We start from the raw sequence: 23,167 nt of genomic DNA on the forward strand, positions 1-23,167 counted from the left end.
AGTGGACTTACTCGTGTTAAATATGTAATATTTGTCAGGCATAGAGCTGTTTCAGTGCTTCACGCACCATCATCAGAGCCTACTAGATCGCTGCGTCATCTCGAACTTCTCTGCCTGTTAGGAGGGTGTGTTTTATTGTTGGAAGGTGTTGAAGTGTGGAGTCGAATAGTGTGTGTGTACTGAAATTGATCTGTGTGTTGAGGATTTAATCGGGGTGTGTTTTAGAGTCGAATAGTGTGTGTGTACTGAAATTGATCTGTGTGTTGAGGATTTGATCAGGGTGTGTTTTAGTAGGCTTTGATGATGGTGCGTGAAGCACTGAAACAGCTGTAAGCCTGACAAATATTACATATTTAACACGAGTAAGTCCACTAGTTCATCAATTAATTATATTCAAGTGTTAAAAGTGGTGTACGCAAGATTCAAAATAAAGAAAATCATTAAGGAAGTAGTGATCAGAAGAGTCTCCATAAAGAGCCTTAGCAGAAATGTGTGAATTTAATGCGGCGGCAATACAGTTTAAATGCCTTGTACATTCTTCAGTGCCCTCACTGCCTTCGAAACCCGATGACCCTAATTCTCGATAAAATTTGAGGCTTTTGGCGACACTGTTGCTAAAGAGTTGGAACGCGTGTCTGGTGGAATCCAGTCCCTTAAAGGACGAGAGATCTAAATGAGCTGTTGTCAAACTTGGGACAAACCCTACACATTCCAACATCCAGATAAGTCTTCCTTAAAAAGTCTCCTATAAAAACTAAAATTGATATTTTTCTCCTTGCAAGAGTGTTCGATTTCATCATCGAAATAATTTCTTATGCATTTCAATATGTGCACAAAATCTGAGAATGCCCGTATCTTTCTTTTTGTTGTCGAACGGATTAGGAATATAATATTATGCTGGAAATTTGTTCCATTGATTTCTAAGACTTCCAGGCCTTTCTATTTGTTTGACTGCCATCACAAGTGAAACAGACTGCTCTCGTCCCAACTGCTTCTAATTGTATAAGAATTTTAGCGAGAATGTCACCTGGAGTAGCGTTTCTGCTAGCGTAAATAGCAATTGGTTGAATCCAGTGTTGCATAAATACTAATGCATGATTGTTTCTTTTGGACATCAAACGTGAGACCTCTGAAATCAACAAAATTTGTTGAAATTCAATTTAATAATTGTTCCCTTAAAGTGGACGTATTTAATACGTCCACTTTAAGGGAATAATTATTAAATTGAATTTCTTCTCTGAATTTGACCTCTTCGAATATTACCACTCCGTATCGTTTATTTTCATATATTTAATCATTTCGGTAAGTTAGGGAAAATGTGAGGTACAACTCTTGGTTGTAATTTTCAACGCACTCGCGGTATTGCTGTCTTATGACGTTTAAAACAGTCTGATCGGTTATTTACCGAAAGCTGTCTATCTTTCCGCGGAATCGCTCTGGCCCACTTTCCAAACTCATCTTATTCTTTGGGAGATGAAAAGAAATGCCTTGTTACACTATTTCTACTGTATTCCGATCTGCAACCCGGAACAAAACAGTATGGAATTGTTGTAATTATTTTGTAAACCACCTCACAATATTCTTTTGTTACTGGTTAATTCAAAGCACGACAAATTGTAGACATCTACATAACTCTCAACAACAAAGCATATTAACAACCCCTAGCAACTTTCATCATTAAACGCGCGAGAAATATATTTTCGAGGTATCTGACTTCAGACAATTGATGGATCCTAGCGATCGAAGCGCCACTAGTTGTCAGGTCCGCCACCGACAATGGGAAAGCATAAAGTGCGTACACTATTGGGGAAAGTGTCTTTTTGTGCTGTGTGGTTGGTATGTTGAAGCGTGTTTACCTCGTTTTCTGAGACCCCAAGGTTTGATGAGAGTTTGTAATTTGCGAAATGTCACTATGAATTTAAATTATGGTTAAACAAATTAATCTGTGCCGATGTAGAAATTGAAAAATGTTGCTAAAATTACATGTTACCGGTAAGTTGTTTTGGTGTTTTTTGCATGCAGTATAAATTTGGCGATGTTTTCCTCGTATGCGAGGATTGTAGGAGATTGTGAAATACTTTGCATTTACGGTTTCATTTAGGGAAAATTTCAGTACACGGATTCCTCACTGACAATTGTATCTTACAATACTAAAAAGAGCAGATTTGTCTGCGTTTCTCAAATGCGCATCATCATGCTTACGAAAAGGCACTTTCCAGTGCCAATAATTTATTTTGTGTGCACAAGGTTGGAATTTTGAAGTAAGAGGAAAAAGAAGGAATCCGTGTTGAGAAATTTATCCATTGTCTGATTATTTACTGAGCTGTTGAGTGTTGGTGACTACGTCGAATGACTGTCGATTCTTTATTTCGTGACTGAGTTTCGAATGTCAGTAATCGTGTATTTTGTAGAGACAGACATGTACATTCTATTTTGGTAAGAGTTTTTGTTTGTTGTTTAGTCAACTGTCCGAAGACAGGTCTGAACCTCAAGTGATACCAATAAGGCAACACGTATGAGGCAACTAGGCCAGGAGACAATGGAGTGGGGTGGCCAGTTTCCTTTCCCCTTTGGTAAGAGTAGTAAATGAATTTTTTTTTTGTCATTCCTCGCTCATAACAAAAATGGGTTCCCCTTTCTTGCCTCCCCCCCTCACGAGTTGACCACTCCCTTACAAGTCTTCACTACAGTATTTATTACCTCTGATTGAGGCTCTGGGTGATAGTACATCTATTATCAGGCAGTACATCTCACTTCACAATATGTGTCAGAGGAAGAACAATAGTTGTTTGTATACTTCTGAAGACTGATTAGTATAATGTGTTACTTACTAGTCAACGATGTATGCAATATAGGGGAAAAGGAACTGACCATACTACCCCATATCTCCTGGCTTAATTGCCTAATAACTTCATAAGTGATGCCTTATTGGTGTCACGAAGTTCAAACCTGTCTTCGGACAGTTGACTAAACAACAGCAACAACAGTCTTTATCGGGGTTGTAGTTCCAAACTTTACAGTACTGGAACTCTTTATGTGTTTAACTTTTGGGAAAGGGGAAAGGTTTGGATGCAAAGAAAATAAGACAAAGAAAGAAATACCATAAAGTAAGACAAATTGTATTACACAAGTACAACCATACTAAATCACATTGTACAATACATCGACACTACAAAATTCCCACATATACATTTTTCTCAACATATTGATGTGACCATTTCACTACACGAGTTCTGGTATCATCAGCTGAACGATGCGATCTCAACCATGTTGATATATAAGGTCTTGGGTTCCAATCTCTCAGGGCAGACCCATGCAGTTTAATGAACATCAGTGAAGATACATGTGATATTAAAAGCCTGTTCCTGGTAGGAGACATGGTGGCTGTTGTCAAGGTAATATCGATAAGCATTTTTGAATGTGTTTAGTTTAAACATATTGCAGAGCTGTTCTATCTCTTCTTCGCCAAACCTCACGGGTAAATCAGAGGGCCACTGGTCACATTCAAGAACTTTATTTGATTCAAGAGCTCTTCATATTCAACAGTTTTAAAATCAAGTGCTGTTGACATAGATTGACGTCTAGATATTATTGTAAGTAGTTCTTCTTCAGGTTGTTTGCAACAAGACAAAAGTTATCGGTTAATGGAAATCATCTTCAGGTTATTGGTTAATAGTATGGAACAAAACTGTCCATTCTTGATTGCTATTTGGGCCCCTAGACCTCGCGTGCCAGGCTTCTCATTGAGAGATTCAATGAAGCTTAATAGAATATAGAGGCATTTCTATTCTGTAAGTTTTCAGAAAGAATAGATACTTCTGCTAAAATGTCATACATTGTTGGCCAAATCCAGTAAGAACTGTATGGATGAAAATTGCCTCATGCTCCTTTCAGTGGACGACCTATTCATATCTTCTTTGGCGTTTAAAAAATGGCTAAATAAAGAGCTGTAGCCAAACCAAACAGTTGAAATTGTTCGTAATGAACTGACTACCTACCTAATTGTTAGAATATGGCTGATTTTAGTCATTATTTAGCTAACTGACATTGATTCATTGGTGACCTGCTACATAAAGTGTATAGCTGTCTAAGACTATTTGAAAATGATTGACACTGCCTACTTCATCAATGGCATCGGCTAAAGCTAACTCAGTCGATGATTCATACAATGCCAAATTATTATATTTTGGTACTGGGATGATAATTTCTCTGCTACTCCAGATTGTTTACCCAGCATAATGCTGGCACCTTCGCTTGTAAATTCTATCAAATGTTGTTAGAAGTATTCATTATCAAACCCGTGTTTGGTAAGACAGCATAACAAACTCTGAAATATTGTCTCAGGCTTTTGATCAGAAAGTTCGACTAGATCTAAAAATAGGTGGTTCTTTGCGTATTTCACATTTGAAATAGACTACCAATAATGATTTTGAACTTAGGCTGGTAGACTCATCAATTACAAGGGATATTTTCCCAGGTACATCCTTTATTTTTCTAATAATTCTAGCCTTCATTTCCTTAGAGAGACATGTTCTATAATTTCAACAGCACTGTAAGGAGAACGAAAGGCAACACCAATACCTATTCGATTTAGCTTCACAAGCTCAAGTAAACCGAAATGGTCACTAAAGGAGGTCACTGCGCAGTGTAATAAGCTGATCTAAATTTCGTTTTTGTTGCGTCATGGTGGGATGCACTCGTTTATTCGCGAACATTTTCAGTTGATTGCTTTTCAGACATATCAATAATTTTTTGTACTATAGTATGAGCACTGGATTCCTTGTGTTCGATGATTTTTTTTTTTCGTAGTGACTTAAGCTGATCTGATCTGATCTGATCTGTAGTAGTTACCTGAATATGAGCGCCATTCATTAGATACAGAAATATACTTTTTTTTAAGTGCACCTAATGTAGTTACTTCTGGCAGACTTTAGAGCCTAGCTTACCTTGCCTACAATCAATCGACGGATAAGCTTCTTTTTTTCTTGACTACATATTTTCTTCATTCCATACATTCGGTCACTCACTTTGCAGGCCAGCTTTTTGGCTTTCACTATTTTGAACATTATGACGTTGAATAATCTTCGCAGTCATGCTGGAACTGTTTGTATCTTTTATAACAGTATCTCTGGTTAAATTACTAGGTTCATCAAATAGAAGTGATGGGCTTGAGATATCACCAATATCAGGAGAGGAAGCTTTTGTAACTCCACTAGTAACAGCAATGACACGAGAAAAGAAAGAAGTTAACGTTTTTTGTCTATGTTTATTTTGTACCATATTTACTGAAGGGCAATAGATAAAAACAAAAGTTTCAAGCAATCTTTTAGTCACGTTATAGGCAGTAAATTAACTGGAAATCAAGCTTTCAGGTATAACTCTCTTTAAAGTTGATTTGAATAATTTTGAGGGAAAAATTGTTCCGGGGCCAGGCATCGAACCCGGGACCTTTGGTTAAACGTACCAACGCTCTCCCAACTGAGCTACTCGGGAACTCTACTAGACACCGATCCAATTTTTCCCTCTATATCCACAGACCTCAAAGTGGGCTGACAACCGTCAAGCAACCAACATTGAGTACACACTAACTCTGTGTGACTTAAATTGTAGTTTTCTGTTAACGAACAGTGACGTGTATTATGCAAATCAGGCTTTCAGGTATAACTCCCTGTAAAGTTGATTTGAATAATTTCGAGAGAAAAATTGTTCCGGGGCCAAGCATCGAACCTGGGACCTTTGGTTAAACGTACCAACGCTCTCCCAACTGAGCTACCCGGGAACTCTACCAGACACCGATCCAGTTTAAGTCACACAGAGTTAGTGTGCACTCAATGTTGGTTGCTTGACGGTTGTCAGCCCACTTTGAGGTCTGTGGATATAGGGGGAAAAATTGGATCGGTGTCTGGTAGAGTTCCCGTGTAGCTCAGTTGGGAGAGTGTTGGTACATTTAACCAAAGGTCCAGGGTTCGATGCCCGGCCCCGGAACAATTTTTCCCCTCGAAATTATTCAGTAAATTAACTGTTTAAAATTCACTTCGCAAAATAACTGGGAAACAAACACAACAGATTTCGGTAAGTAACACTTGTTTTTATGAATTTCTGAAAATTTCCTCGGTATCACAGGTATAAAAAATTCTTTGCACCTCTACAGGAAATTTGCATTAACACGTTGCAATTTGTCCTCTGGAATATGGCGACTTCCTTGTTGAATGGTGTGTTTCAACTATTCCTAAGTGTTAGAGTTCGAATATACACTCTAAGTTGTAGTGTACCCCACAAATAAAAATTTCACGTGTGAGATCAAGCCATTGAATTGATCACATATATCTGTCAATTGTTATGTCCCCAACTAATTTCTTTCTGAGCATTATGGACATGAGTGTTGTGTGAACAGTAGCCGAGCCATGTTGGAACTGTGGATACTCCTTCCTGCTTAAGTTGCCAGAAAAAAAAAAAAGGCAATAAAGTTCGTTCCATATGAACCCACCTTTGTGAATTTATTGTTTCTGTAAAAAGATTGGCCCTATTATTCATGTTGCTCTAAGAGTGCACAAAAATCTCATGTTGACATCATGAAGAGGAATTTCGCTAGCTAGATGTTTGTTTTTCTGAACCTAAAAAAAATGTTGTTTTGAGAATTTACTTTATTGTAGTGTAAACCAGGCTTTATTGGAAAAAAATTATTAACTGTGAGTTGATTACATATCTTGAATAGACTGCAAAACCCCCTCAAATCTATGCTTTGATACCAGGTAACGGCATCCGATCTAAGTTGCTGCACTGGTGTTTTATAAAGCTTAAGGTAGTATGGAAGTTTCGTAACTTTGTGAAGAGATGATGCAGTCACGTTCAAGACTTGCATTAATTTCATGGAAGTTTTCTTCTATGAGAAGAATTTGTTTATGCTGAGGTTTTTTTGTCTGTGAAACAATGTGGATTGTTGTCCTATGCAGTTTTTTTTCCTACTGAAGAGGGCCCAAAAGCTTGCACTGCAGCCTGAGGTTTATTGTGCTAACCTCCTTATTATGGGAATGATTGTTTAAATTCTCAGGACTGCATTCCTTTAAGTATCATCATGATTGACTGTTCGATAGTATCTATTGATTCAGCTACAACACCCATTGTCCCCATAGAAATTCTACAGCTTTCTCAGATCGATGCCATCTGTTCACAACCTTGTTACTACATCCTGCATTGAAGAGCGCATTACTATAGGTATCATGATTCACTGTGATGCCATCTGTTCATTCAACTACACAGCGCCCAGTTCTGACGCATTTTGCTATGAAAGCCTCTCCGTCCCCCTGGTACTTACGCAGCTCTCTCAGACAGATGTGATCTGTATGCAAATTGCAGTACTACATCTGCTGCATCTTCAGTTCACTTGAAACTATTGAAAGATGATAGATGAAGTTGAAATTAATGACGTTAAAAAGATTTGATGTATAGCACTGAAAGTTAGCCAGGAATTCTGCTCCATTTGGTTGAGGGGGGAAAACCTCGGAAAAAACCTCGACTGGGTAACTTGTCCCAACCAGGATTTGAACCTGGGCCTGCTCGTTTCACAGTGGTGGACTGTCTTATGCAGTACCTACACGAATATGTGGATATTTATAAGTAAAGCTTTTATGCTCTTTTGGAGCTGAATTTGCCTTTACAAAATTATTGTTAATGTAAATATGTATTATTCCACGAAATTAAGAACAAAAACATTGGATTTTAAAATTATTATTTTGGCTGAAATTTTCAGTATTTCCTTGAAATACGTGAAGTGGACTTTAACAACATTAATATATGAGGGGTGTTCCGAAAGTAAGTTTCGTAATTTTTTTTTTTAATGTGAAGTTGATACAGCAGTTGAAACAAACAATAACCATAAGAAACTACACATGTTACTGGTTCAACGACGGAATAGCGTCAGCAGAGGGGGAAGGACACATGCGCAGATCGCCGAGAAAGAGCGTAGCAGTTGAACGGCGTGCCCAAGGTTATTTGAGTAAAAATCACGATGGCAGACAGACATGTGCTGACAACATGGTCGCCAATGGAAGTGCGTGCTGTTATCCGGTATGAATGGGCACGTGGGAGTAGTGTGTCCATCATCCATGAATGCCTACAGACCGTGTATGGTGAAGAGGTCATGTCTCGTCAAATGGTTGGTCACTGGTGTTGCATGTTCAGTGAAGGAAGGCAGAGTGTGGAGGATGAAGGTCGAAGTGGGCGTTTCTCCACATCCACAAATGAAAACAACATTGCCATAGTACAGGACATGGTGTTAGTGGACAGGCATATAACAGTATCAAAGGTGGCGTCCACATTGCATATTGGTCGTGCTCAGGCCCATCACATGTTCCATGATGTGTTGGGTTACCGAAAAGTCTGTGCAAGGTGGGTGCTGAGAAACCTGACCCCAGATCACAAGAGTGCAAGTATGGGAATCAGCCTCTATCACATGATACAGTACGCACGAGAGGGAAATGAGTTCCTGTTCAGAGTCGTCACAGGCGATGAGACATGGGTGCACCACTTTATCCCAGAAACCAAGGCCGCCTCAATGACGTGGAACCATCCCACTTCATCAGTGAAGAAAAAATTCAAAGTGACATCCTCTGCAGGAAAGGTTATGGCCACAGTGTTCTGGGACGCAAAAGGTGTCACACTCCTGGATTTCCTCCATGAAGGGACCACCAATGCGGCACGCTACTGCAACACCCTCACCAAACTCAGGTACGCCATTTGACGAAAGAGACCAGGGCTCTTGAGTGAAGGTGTTGTGCTCTTGGACGACAACGCAAGACCACACACAGCAAGGCTCACACAAGATCACATTCGTCGCTTCGGATGGGAGAGATTGGCTCACCCGGTTACAGTCCTGATCTTGCCCCATCTGACTTTCACCTGTTCCCTGCATTGAAAGCCGCACTTTCGGGACGTCACTTCCAAAACAATGATGAGGTGGAGCAGGGTGTGCGACAATTTCTTGCATCCTCTTTCCAATACCCTGCAGTGCTTCCTTCACATCCATCAGAACAGCCCACTGTGCATCTTTTTCAGGACACTGCTCCTCCAACTTCATAATGGCAGTAATCGTGTACAGTAAAAAGTTCATCTTGCAATTCCTGTTTACCTGCTAGTTCTTTGCCTTTTTTCATAGTTGAAGAATCATATGGTAAATCATCTAAGAAATCGCATATAGCCTTAAAATGGTTATGTCGTGACAACTTTCTCTTTACTTAACAAGGGCGGCGGATGGGTCGAGCTCAGGATCAACTACGTTCACTGTCTCCCAATTATTCAACACTATCAGGACTCTCACACCACTGTTGTAGTACTACAGAACTACAAGGAATTATAAACAGGATTCCTACTTGGAAATATCTCTTAGGCTGTTCATAAGTTTAAGTTCTAACATCATTATCAGGGACGACACTTTGTCCCAGCGTGGACGGATTTTAGGTTAATTGTTAATTGCCTAGTTTGACGTCATGTAGGCCATGGTTTCAAAGGTACTGACTGCACTGTGACAGGAAAGGACAACCTGTGTGTGCTGCGCCAGAGAACGAACACATGTTTGATTTCTTTAGGATTTGAACCAATGCTGCTCTTTGCCGCTGTCTGCTTTTTTTTGCATTGTAGTGGCTTACATACAGTTCCTACAGTACTACTGTTGCTGTTGTCATTTAATGGCAAAGTGGTTGTGATCGTGATTCTGTGTGCAGTGGTGTAGGCCTAAACATAATACAATGCAGTCAGACAAGAGCTCTAAACGGAATGCAATTGCAACTGCATTTGGAAGTGAGTATATTAGTGTGGAGGGCGATAACATACACTGTAAAGTGTGCAACACAGAACTGAAAGTAAACGTTCATAAAGATTTGCAAAAGCACTGTGAAACGAAAAAGCATAGTGAACGTTTGCCATAATTTCTCTCACCTACACGGTTTACAAACTCTTGAGTTTTATAATGATTTGTATGAGATGATGGTATCTGTGAATATTCGAATACATAAGCTCAGTAATCCATATTTTCAATGGTTTATGGAAAAATACACGTCTAGAAAACTGCCTAGTATAACATCAATGCGTACAACCTATTTATCGTCTGCATACAAAAAAACTCTGAACCGTATTCGAACAGCTATAGGTAGTAACAAAATATTTGTATCTATAGATGAGACATCGGATGCTGTGGGACGATATGTAGCTCACGTTGTTGGAGTGATGTCCTCCAATGAACCAGGAATAAATTTTTGTTGACATCAGAAATACTAGAAAAAGTAAATAGTGCAACTATTGTTGATCTTTTTGAGACATCTGTGACTCTTTTATTGCCTGAGGGCATTAAACGGGATAATATGATATTTGTGACAGATGGTGCTGCTTATATGATCAAAGCAGGAAATAAATTAAAAACCATATATACCCCAACATAATTCACCTCACTTGCGTAGCCCATGTACTCCAAAGGGTGGCAGAAGAGGTTCGGTCCTGTTTTGGCGATGTTGACAACTTTATAGCAAGTGATAAGAAGGTGTTCTGCAAAGTTCCATCCAGAATGTTGAGATTCAAAGAAATTGCAACACATATTACTCTAAAACCACAGCCAGTCATCATGCGATGGGGAACCTGGCTACTTGCAGTCATCTGTTACGCACAACATTATAAAAAGATAGCTGAAGTGTTGCGAAGCTTTGACAGTGAGGACAATTGTGCCATTCGATCACCAAAAACACTTCTTTCAGAAGACCTTTTTATGAATCTATTGTTTATTTCAAATAACTTTAACACCTTATCAAAAACTATCACCTTTCTTGAGACATCTATTGCTTCACTGTGTGATACTCTTTGAGCAGTGCGAAATATTTCAGAGACAATTAGAAAGGTTCCCGATGGACCAGCTACAGACAGAATTAAAGTGAAACTGCAACATGTCCTTAAAAAAAAATCCTGGCTATTCAGAAGTGTGTAAAACCAACAGCACACAGCTTAGTGTCAATAATGTAGACAATAGTGTTTATTCATCTTGAGTCTTGCATCTTGCATACACTACTTCTAACACTCATTAATAGAAGACTGATAAATGGGCAACTTACTAGTGTTATATATTTAAGTGTGTGGGCTTACAGCTGTTTCGGTATATACAACATCGTCAGAGCCTACTGGATCATAACGTCATCTTATCGCTGCCTGTTGTAGGGAACGTACAACGTGCAATCGAGGAATGTACATTATTCTGATACAAACTGTAGTCCATTACAATAAATATGTCAATGTGCATTTTTAAGTGTGAAAAAGTGAAATTCCTTCTGTTTTCACTAAAAATATGCTTGTGCTGCAAGGAAGTTTGCTCAATATCACACAATGTTATAAGTGCATATTTAAAATAAACACTATTAGAAGATTGATAAATGGGCAATTTACTAGTGTTATATATTGAAGCGCGTGGGCTTACAGCTGTTTCGGTATATACACCATTGTCGGAGCCTACTGGATCATAGTGTCCTCTTGATATCGCTGCCTGTTGTAGGGTTGTGTTGTAGTGTGGAGTCAAATAGTGAGTATGTTCTGAAATTGATCTGTTTGTTGAGAATTTGATTTGGGTGTGTTTTAGTGTGTCTGTATATTTCATATTGTCCTAGTGTGTTGAGTTTTTGGTTTTTGGGTTGAATGTATAGGATTTCCATGTCTGTATCTATGTTGTTGTATGTATGGTTAGCATTAGTTATGTGTTCGGCATATGTAGATGTATTGTGTCATCTGGTTATTGCTTTAATGTGTTCTTTGTAGCGTGTTTGGAATGATCTTCCTGTCTGTCCAATGTAGAACTCGTCGCAACTATTACATGTGAGTTTGTATATACCTGTGTGTTGTTTATTTGTTTGTGTTGTTTGTGTGTTGAGGTGTCTTAAAAAAACACCATACATACAGCTCAAAAAACTAAAACCCAAGCACAGAAATTACACATACATAACAACATCAAACACCTACATTACATGAAAAACAAACCTAACACAAACGCCTACAAAGCATACCTATGTCTAGCACACATCACATACAGAACTAGAAGAAATCATAACACACACCAACGAAATAATATCCAACATCAGTCACAAAATAAAGAAGCGACACAATACCAAGATAGCTAAACTAAAAACACAACAAACAAAAACATACAAATCAGAACACAAATTCCACCCAAAAATACATAACACAACAAACATAACCTTCAACCGCAATGTAACTTATCCTATTGGAAAAAGGATTAAAACCATTTCCTTTAGAACATAGACTTTTACCAAATTGCCGGTGTTTTAAGAATTGTTTAAAAATGCGTTTTTGGGAAGATTATTTATTTTAATTCTCAGGTGATTTATTTATTTCATGGTTTCAAACTTTTTCTTCTTTCTGCCCAAAACTTTATGTTATCTTACTATTTGTTCTTATTTTGCTTTCTTTCTTTCATAAATTCTTGTGTTATTGTTTGTTTTTCACAGATTGTATTTTCATGACTTTTCAATTATATTGTATAACATATGTATGTGTTCTTCTATAGCTCCTATATATGAGTTTTCTCATTGGGGCATACTCAGTAAATTAAAAAAAAAAACATACCACATAACAACACAGGACCAAAACAAAGAACACAGACAATCATCAACACAGAAACAGCAACACTAAACACAAAAACCGAACACCTAGAATACATTAGACAAGACATCATAAGACACACAAACAAAATACACGAACCCAACACAAACAAAAGAGAACAGAAGACAATAAAAACACTAAAAGCAAAACAACAACAACACAACCTTACCATCATCAAAGCAGACAAAGGCAATTGCACAGTAATATTATACAAACAAGATCTACACAACAAAATAGAAACATACTTTAAACAAACAACATCACAGAACTTGAAAAAGACCCCACCACACAATACCACACCACAATAAAAAACACATCAACAAAATAAATACATAATACTGCACAATATGAAACAACAACTCAAACTCATCAAACCAGTAGCATCCAAACTCAACGCACTACCCAAGATACATAAAGAAAACATACCAATCAGACCACTAATCAACTACAAACATGCACCAGCACACAAACTAGCCGCACACATGGACAAAGTCATCAGAAACAATATAAAACTTGAAAAACAGACAACAAAACAAAACACCAACACATCTCACACAGTGCAACACTAGCATCTTTCGATATCACTAACTTATACCACAGTCTAGTATATACAGTCACGAAGCTTGAGTTGTGAGGGTGCTAGGAACAATAGACTGTGCTGGTACTATTTCACATTGTCTGTAATGAGGCGATATTAGTGATCTTAGTGGTGAGCAACTATCTATGGATGCATATTTACTACGTATTGAGCTTCGTGACTGTATATATTAGACTGTGTTTATACACTAACATACCAATACAAAACACATTACAGATACTAAAACAAATTCTTATAGATAACACACCACAAGAACACATCGAACAAATCATCCAAATTACAGACATTATCACAAAGCAAAACTATTTCACTTACAACAACAAATACTACACCCAAACTGAAGGATTGCCTATGGGATCACCCATTTCTAGCATACTAGCAGAGATATTTTTACACAACATAGAACAAACATACATACTCAACAACGACCACAACAAACACGCAGACAACATGATATACTGGCACAGATACGTAGATGACATATTCATACTATACAAAAGAAACAAACGACAAATACACAAACTACACCAATATATATATACAAAATACACCCAAAACTTCAGTACACACTGGAACTCGAAAACAACAACTCCATAAATTTCCTAGACATCACCATAACAAAAGTTGACAACAAACACACTTTCAAAATATACAGAAAACCAACAACCACCACCACCACCACACACATACACAACACATCCAACCACCCCATACAACACAAACACGCTGCATTCAGGACAATGGTACACAGATTACTCAACATACCCATGAGCCAACAACACTACAATGAAGAAGTGAACACAATCAAATACATAACATAAGAAAATGGTTATAATCCAAACATAATAGACAACATCATAAGGAAGACAAAACAAAAACTTAACAAACACAAAAACACATAAAATACAACACAAACACAAGAACACAAGAAATACATCACACTAACATACGAAAACAAAAGCACACATAAGATCGCATTACCATTCAGAAAGCAGAAATACAACATAGCATACAGAACAGAAAACACACTACAAAGACACCTCAACACACAAACAACACAAACAAATAAACAACACACAGGTATAATACAAACTCACATGTAATAGTTGCGACGAGTTCTACATTGGACAGACAGGAAGATCATTCCAAACACGCTACAAAGAACACATTAAAGCAATAACCAGATGACACAATACATCTACATATGCCGAACACATAACTAATGCTAACCATACATACAACAACATAGATACAGACATGGAAATCCTATACATTCAACCCAAAAACCAAAAACTCAACACACTAGAACAATATGAAATATACAGACACACTAAAACACACCCAAATCAAATTCTCAACAAACAGATCAATTTCAGAACATACTCACTATTTGACTCCACACTACAACACAACCCTACAACAGGCAGCGATATCAAGAGGACACTATGATCCAGTAGGCTCCGACAATGGTGTATATACCGAAACAGCTGTAAGCCCACGCGCTTCAATATATAACACTAGTAAATTGCCCATTTATCAATCTTCTAATAGTGTTTATTTTAAATATGCACTTATAACATTGTGTGATATTGAGCAAACGTCCTTGCAGCACAAGCATATTTTTAGTGAAAACAGAAGGAATTTCACTTTTTCACACTTAAAAATGCACATTGACATATTTATTGTAATGGACTACAATTTGTATCAGAATAATGTACGTTCCTCGATTGCAAATACTTGTAATTTCACTAACTCGTCATTGTTGCATATGTTGTAAATATTATAAGTAATATTATAAACATGTAACTAATTAAGGCATATGCCAACACCTTTTCCGTTTTCTTTGACACTTCTTGCCCCACTTTATCACAAACAATATCAAAGTTATTCACAGGTTTCTTCACTAGTTCTATCTGCTTCAATAGTGGAACTTTTGATTGTTCCAAAGCAATTATAGCAGCAGGAAGAAACCCAAAATTGGATATGATATATGAAAGTTGGCCTGAAATGTCGGAATTAAACATTAATTCTTGAGTTAGTCTAATTGAAGCGGCTTGCCTGCTGTCAAATGAATCAATGATGTTTTTCACAACCTTGAAGTTCTGGCAGTAATAGTTGCAGACATTAATCCAGGATCTCTATCTTGTCAAAATGGGAGAAGGCGGCAAGGAAATGTTTGAATCTACCAACTTAAATGATGCAACACGTGAAAGGGCTTTCAAGAAGACCTTTTTGACACACCTAATTAATTTATCAATCTCACTGAATTGACTATGAATCTCTTCTGCAACTCTGTGTAAGGCGTGAGCCAAACAAGTCACATGCACCATTTTACTATATAATGTTTTGATTGAATCTGCAGCTTTCACCATATAAGGCACAGCATCTGTTGCAAAGAGCAGTACATTGTCATGCTGAATGCCTTTGGGCCATATGACACCACAGACCTGTCGAACAGTTTACTAATGTTGGAAAAATTGGCTTTTTATAAATGTGCACAGTTTATTAGAAAATGTTCACCTGAACTATCTTCTTCCAAAATTCCCACAATAACATTTGCAATGTAACTTATCTTCCCATAGAGTTCTGTGGTTTCATCAATTGAAACCCATATTTTTTTTATTTGCAACTCATTGTCTGATCTCTTGCATAGTTTTTTCGTAACCTCGGCTGATGTCTTCTCTTATCGTGAAAGAAATGGGAAGAGATTTGCCTGTGTGTTTTTCTAAGAATTCATGAAGTTTTGGATGATTCAGTTTACTTAGGGGAATGTCGACACAAAGGAAGGTTGTACAAAGTTCTTCACAGAATGGTGAATAAGATTGGTAGGATTCCCCTAGGAGTATTTGCTGTAGTATTTTTCCATTTTCAATTCATTATATACCACTTTTGTGTTTTTCTGCTCTCACATGCTGCTCAATGTTAAATATTTTCTCTGCAGTTACTCTTTTGTTGTACAGTTTACAATACAGTATATTCCCATCACTCGAAAACACTTTCTGACCATATCGAGACACTGTTTTAATTTTATTTGAATACTTTGCTTTGCTTTTGGCATTTTTTTGTGAACTTTACTACACACACTTCCGGTTTCAACAAGATTCAAAAACTCAATGAGACCCTTGTCTAAAGTCCAGTACACAGATTATAAAGACAGGCTCCAGTAGCTACCTGCTTGTCGCAAAACAATAGCCTACACAAATATTTATTCAGTAGTACATAAGGATAAATCCATATTGTGAAACGAAAAAGGGGAAGAAGGTACATTTTACCATTTTCCAGGAAACAAAATGCGATATGTAATTCTGAGAAATTTAACATCTCAAATGAACATCGAAGAAAGAAATTGTACGAGAAAAGTTCTTTACTTCTTGAAAGACTGAAAATATGCCGATTATGACCGTTAAATTACTAAAATATGCTCTAGCACATAGAAATGGTCAAATATGCATAAATATGACTTAACAAAGTACTTTAAATCAATTAGTTTTTTCATAACAAGCATTTATATATATCTAAGGAACATACGTCCCTCCTCTGGCAAACTAGCGAAAGTGACAAATTAGGGAACCTGCACTTAAGGTCTATATTGTACTACTTAAATAGTAAATATAGACCTTAAGTGCAGGTTCGCTAATTTATCAGTTTCACTAGTTAGCCAGAGGAAGAGCCTTACCAGAAAATATATACTACATCATAAAATATCTAGCCCTATTAATAAGGATTCTAATACTAGTATGAACCCAGAATTAAGTGCTGAAAATGTTAATAGGTTTTTATTGATGGTGTTGAGTAAGTAATTAATAACATATCATACAACAGTAGTAACAATGGTAATAATGTGGAGTGTTTACTTAGTAATTTAATCAAACCTTATCCTACATTTTCATTTAGGCATGTTGCTGTTGAAGCGACTTATTCTGCTATATTAAAACTTAGTAATAGTTCGTGCCTAGTCCCGCACCATGGCTTCGTGGTCTAAGGCATCCTGTCTGGGACTCGCTTTACAGAATGCACGCTGGTGAGTCCTCATAGGAGAAGACATTTTCTCATGAAATTTCGGCCAGTGTATGGGACCGGTGCCCACCCATCATCGTGATGCACTTGGGGAGCTACTATAGATAGCGAAATCCAGTTACGCAAACCAGCTATAACGGCTGGGGGGCTCATCGTGCTAATCACACGATACCTCCATTCTGGTTGGATGATCGTCCACCTCTGCTTCGGCATGTGGCCGTGAGGCCAGCAGCCGGCTGGTCGATCTTGCCCCTTCATGGACTGTAGCACCACTGATTATTATTATTAATTCATGCCTTGGTGTATATGGCATGAATTCTAGAATATTGAAAATTGCCTCAGTTTTTATTTGTGAACCATTAACTGATATTTTTAATCAATGCATTGATGATAATATTATTCCTGATGCATTCAGGTATTCTAAGGTTATTCCTGTTTTCAAAAAAGGAAATTAACTCTTTCTGGGTAATTGTAGGCCTGAAAGCATAATTCCAATTGTGTCAAAGGTTTTTGAGGTTATACTTAATAAACAAATTTATAACTATTTCGAGGATAATAAATTATTTTCTCAGAGTCATTATGGTTTTAGGTCTTCTAAAAGTACCTTAGATACTCTCACTTGTTTTATTCAGCATTGTTATGATAACCTTGATGATGGTGTGCCAGTAGCTTTGATTTAACCAAAGCCTTTGACACAGTTGATCATGGCATTCTTTTGCAAAAACTAAGATTTTATGGTTTTAGTCATAATAATATCAAACTTATTTCTTCATATTTGATAAATAGACACCAGGTTGTGTTTATAAATGGTAATCTATCTACATTTAAACTATTGAGCATGATGTGCCTCAGGGTTCAGTGCTAGGTTCTGTGTTATTCTTGATATATATTGACCTCTGTGTCTGTATTCGGAATGAACGCTTGGAGACATATATGTTTACAGATTATTTAGCCATAAATATTGCTTTACATGAAAATAATAAACTAAAGGATGATATGCATTGAAACATGGTATAATAGTAATGGATTTGCTTTGAATACTAGTAAAACAGAACAGAGCTTCTCATTTTGCTGATCTGTTTATGGCAACGAACCCTTGTAAGATTTTTATAGTGCCTGTCTTTGAGAGTACTTGAATTGCTGACAAAATTTTCTTTTGTAGCTGCAAGCACCCTTGTAGTCTCCTGGCTTGGCTTTTTTTGAAACATAAGTATGATAAGAAACATTCCTTGTCACTCACATTTCTTTGTATCTCTTCATTTCAGTTTGTGAGATGTGCGAATAGAGTGATTGTGTTATGTCTTGTTGCTAAAATGATATATTAGAAGATTAAATTAACCAAGTAGTTATTTATTTTTAGTGTTAGTTTTGTTATTATTTTTAAAAGTGGTGACAACATCTAAGATCATTGTAATAAAATTAGTCAAAAAATCGATATTAAAATCACCTGTTAAAATGGTATTATAATTTCCATTCAGTTCAGAAGATTGTATAATTTAGTCAAAAATAAATCTTTATCAGTTCTAATACCATTAGGTGAGCTATAAAATGATAAACACAATACATTTAAATCACATATAAAAACCGAACAAACCTCAGATAAGGAGTACATAGCTAAATGAGAAAGATAGTTACTTTTTTAGTCACAGTACCATTTTTAACAAAAATAGCAGAGCTGCCATGTTGGCCATACAAAGGTCTGCAATAAAAATCTGCCAAATAATATCCTGGAATATTAGGCTTGAATATTTTTTTTTTTTATTTTGCGCACTAGTGTCACCAAATTTTGTGTATAATTCTAAACATGTTATTGCTTTCAAACCTTTAAATTTGTCAGACGTTTAGGTGCTTTTAGTTTTTCGATTCTCCTGAAAAGTTTTCATTTGTGGACATAACATATTTTGATTCCGAGCTCCTCATATAATTTTGCTCACACTAGAAGCCTTAGCAGCTTTGAAATGTTTCTGACTTCCTGCATGCTTATTTATATCTCTAAGGCCACCGAATGCAATAAAATTGAAAACTGCATTGCAAACAGGGAACATAAATTCATCTTCAGTAGAACTTTGTAAAAATATGTGTTTCAGAAATGGATATTCTGTTTGTAACTCATTTGAGAAATTACACTTTCTTTTCGTTATTTTACCTGCGTAAAATAAAACTTTCCTCTGTTAAAATCACTCTCAACATAAACACAAAAAGAATGAACCTACAATGCTACGAATGTTAAGACTATATATACATTGACGAAGCCAAGGAGTACGAGTATTCAAGTTGCAGAGTTATTGAACAAAAAACGTTGATGTAGTAGAGAATGCAGTCAGTATAACAAAATTATATAATCTGTGAATGTAGTACTTTGGTCTTCGATGTATCTTTAAAAGCAAAGTCTACAAAATAATTGCTATTACCATTGGTGGACTATGTAATAAGTGTCATCTCTTCATGGATGTAGCAAGTAATTATTATTAATCTCCTTTCTGAGCCGGAACCAAAAAATACGAACATTTTTTCACATGGACACAGGTTTTAAAATATAAAAGTTCATACAAAATATGGATGTATGGCAACCATACACATAATTCTAAGTCTTGTAATCATTTGCGAAGTTAGTTATAAGTTTATGTAATTGAATGTACTGTGTAGTCGAACAAAAGTTTGCTTGTTTTGTATGATATTACAAAAAATTAGAATATAGGGATATTTATTCCAGCCTTCTTATTTTTGTAAGACAGACCTATTACAATTATGTTACCCCAGGTATGTCTTATTTTACAATTTTAGCCACTCTGCCAAATCATATGCCTCCTAGTTACTCATGTTGTGCCTGACTATGGTCAGACCTTAATATCTGATCCTCTATGACTTACACTTGCACAGATACTACAGAAAACTCCCTTTAACAATATCACTAAAGAAACTAATCTATTGAGCAAGCTTTACATTTATTCACGTAATATCTGAACAAACCACTCTCCTATATCTTAATACTCATACAACACATCATATTATCTAACAAGAAGGGGGGAGGGAACAATTACACAAAACAAAATGAGATCAATAAATCATTAGGTCTTAAACTTCTCTTTCCATTTCATCTTCACTATCAGTAAGAATTTGCCTAATTTTTTCAGCTTGCTTGTATTAACTGTACTTTTTGTATGATATTATTGCAGCATTGTGATCAAAATAATATTTGGCAAATAAATTTTCTTTTTTGTTTATGTCTGCAGATATTCGCAGTTACTATTAGAACTTCAAAATGTCAACTGCTGTTGAAGATGTTGAAGCATTGTTTGCTGAAGTTGGCCAAGTGCAAAAGGAACTGGAAAAGTTTGACGTGAAGAGAGCAGTAGATGCAAATGAAATATATGAATTACTAGAAACTCATTCATTTAGAACAGATCGAGTGCAGTTTGTAACTACCCATCTTTTGGTTACCTTAGGCTTGAGAAATCATACTGAAGATGTAATTGATGTTTCAGATGATAGTTATGACGATGATGATGATGATGATGACTTGGATGATGTTCATTATACATCATCCCCTGAATATCCCATTCTAAATGAACCAGCTGTATTGGATTTGTCTATGTCGGATTCACATCCTGCTGAAGAAATAAATTTTCAAAATGACGCAAATGAAAATGTTAATAATGATACAGATAATATCTATGTTAATGGTGAAGCACAGAATTTACCTGCTGTTTTACCCAGTCTTCCTTTTTATGACAAAAATGATAATTTTGAAACCCATGAAACAGACATCCCTGCAACAGCAGACAATTCAGTAACTGAAAATAATGTAATGATACCTAGTGCAACAGTAGAGAGCACTGTTACTTACTTGAAAACTCAAAATAATACAGATACCAGTAGTGTTGATTGCATACCTCGTTCAGGTTACCAGAGTGAAGACTTTATATGTGATGTCAATAATAATGATCCAAACAATAATACTGAATATGATGTCACTTTGCAACCTGAAGTTGTGGAAGAACATAATTCATTTGTTAGAGAGATGGACGATTCTGGGTTGGAATTTGAGGATCAAGATGAAATTCGATGCAAGTTGCTTGATGAGGCTAAACTTATACATCGTATTGTGCCAAGGCAGAATTTAGAACAGATATATTCTTTTCTAGAGGCAAACTTGGATCGCAAGAATAGAGTTCAGATAGTCATGCAAGAATTCTTAAGAATGGAGTTATCTGATCCAGGTGATATAGTTACAAATGATTCTGTGGACAGTAGTTCCAAAGACACAAATCATTCCAGTAACATAATTTTGAAGAGAGAGTCCCTGTTAGAACCTTGTACATCATCAAAAGAAAACATGAAAGTGATAAAAAATGCTGTTGAGATGAATGTTCTTACTGGATCTCAACAATGCACTTCAACTAATACAAAAGCATTGGAGTCATTAGACATTGAAAGTCTACCATCTACATCTTGGTGTAAAAGAACAAATGTAACAAAGGATATTTCAAGGAACATGAATGGAGGCTGCAAAATGTCTTCAACAGATCTAAAAAATGATGACAATAAGAAAATAAATATTCCATTCTATGAGCAGATTCCTCTAAGTCACAATGATCTCAAAACATCAGATATGAAAAAAACAGATGTGAGTGAGGTTTCAAGTACTTCAGTACCAAGTGAGTTTGCAGACCAGAATGCTAAGGAGGAAATTGCTATTTATAATTCTGGAGACGTGGGTATTACTTCTACATCAAACCTTAAAATGTGCTTGATTCGTGATCCAAAGAGTGAAGGTAAATTTGCAGTTAAATCCTTTACCCAATCAGACACTTGCAGCAAGAAAGATGAAAATAATATTGAGACAGAATCTAATCATGTTCCAGCAATAGAACCGGTAATTCCATCATCTTCCACAGAAAATAGTAGTTCAGATGAAAGTGTATTGCCAAGACCTGCTTCAGCAGAAGGGAAAAATAAAAGAAAGTCAGAATCTGTTGATGATTATTCACCAAGCAAAATTAAGAAAACAGTAGAATTGAATCAAAGAAATTTAGAAGAAGGTGTCCCAATAAATGAAATTGTATTAACAGAAAATCAACAGAAATATAGATCAAGACTGATGGAAATGTTTCCAAATGCTGATCCATTGTACTTACAGCAACAGTGCCACATGATTGAAACAGAAGAATCTCTGATTGATATAATAACGAGATTGGTAGAAACTGATGACTATCCACGTCGTCAGAAACCAGTTCCATTTCCTGATGAACCACAGCCTGGTCCATCTGATTCTGCACAACCAGATGAAGAGAGAACTGAAATGCAGTATCAGATGTTAGTCTCCATACTTCCAAATGCTGATCCAATGTATCTGCGCGAAAATTGTGAAAAAATTGGTAATGATGAGGATGCTATGAAGACTTTTGTAGCAAATGCTCTTGAAAAAGGAGATTACCCTACACGTGAAGAGTATGATAAGAGACAGAAAGCATTAGACCAAAGAAAGAAGTATACTGAACAGTTTAGTGTTGAAGGGTTCTTGGAAGTTCTTCCAGATCCATTTAAGTACTTCACAGAAGAAAAGAAAAGTAATTCCAATATTATTCACCATGCCCTTCCATTTCTAAAAGGAAGATACAAAAAAATTCGTCAGCAAGATTTACAGCATGTATTGAAAACGAACAGCTATAATTTAACTCTGACTTGTCAACAACTAGACGAATTTATTGGAAACTTGCGCAGGAGTAAACGTTCTGAATATGAGTGCAGAATTCCAGCAGAAGTCAATGTACCATTCTTACAGGAGGTGAGTATCTCAAATCTGTTTAATCCTAACTAGAAAGTGCCGGTATTGTGGCAGAGTAATTTTTTATGACTAATAATTTGAGAGGGGTGGGTTTACTTAAACATCCAGGTACACAG

The 23,167-nt window shown here is 36.5% G+C and overlaps 1 protein-coding gene across 1 annotated transcript in view; it reads left to right on the forward strand.

The window, feature by feature from the left end:
- The first annotated feature begins 1,853 nt into the window (after positions 1-1,853).
- The window catches only part of LOC138692634 (uncharacterized), a 94,448-nt gene continuing 73,134 nt past the window's right edge, over positions 1,854-23,167 (forward strand). Inside the window, exons 1-2 of the mRNA XM_069815702.1 lie at positions 1,854-1,992; positions 20,497-23,051. Coding sequence (XP_069671803.1) covers positions 20,526-23,051 — 2,526 coding nt within the window. The 5' untranslated portion in view covers positions 1,854-1,992; positions 20,497-20,525. The remainder of the gene's footprint in view (positions 1,993-20,496; positions 23,052-23,167) is intronic.

The sequence above is a fragment of the Periplaneta americana genome, chromosome 17, assembly GCF_040183065.1.
Source record: "Periplaneta americana isolate PAMFEO1 chromosome 17, P.americana_PAMFEO1_priV1, whole genome shotgun sequence".
NCBI lineage: Eukaryota > Metazoa > Arthropoda > Insecta > Blattodea > Blattidae > Periplaneta > Periplaneta americana.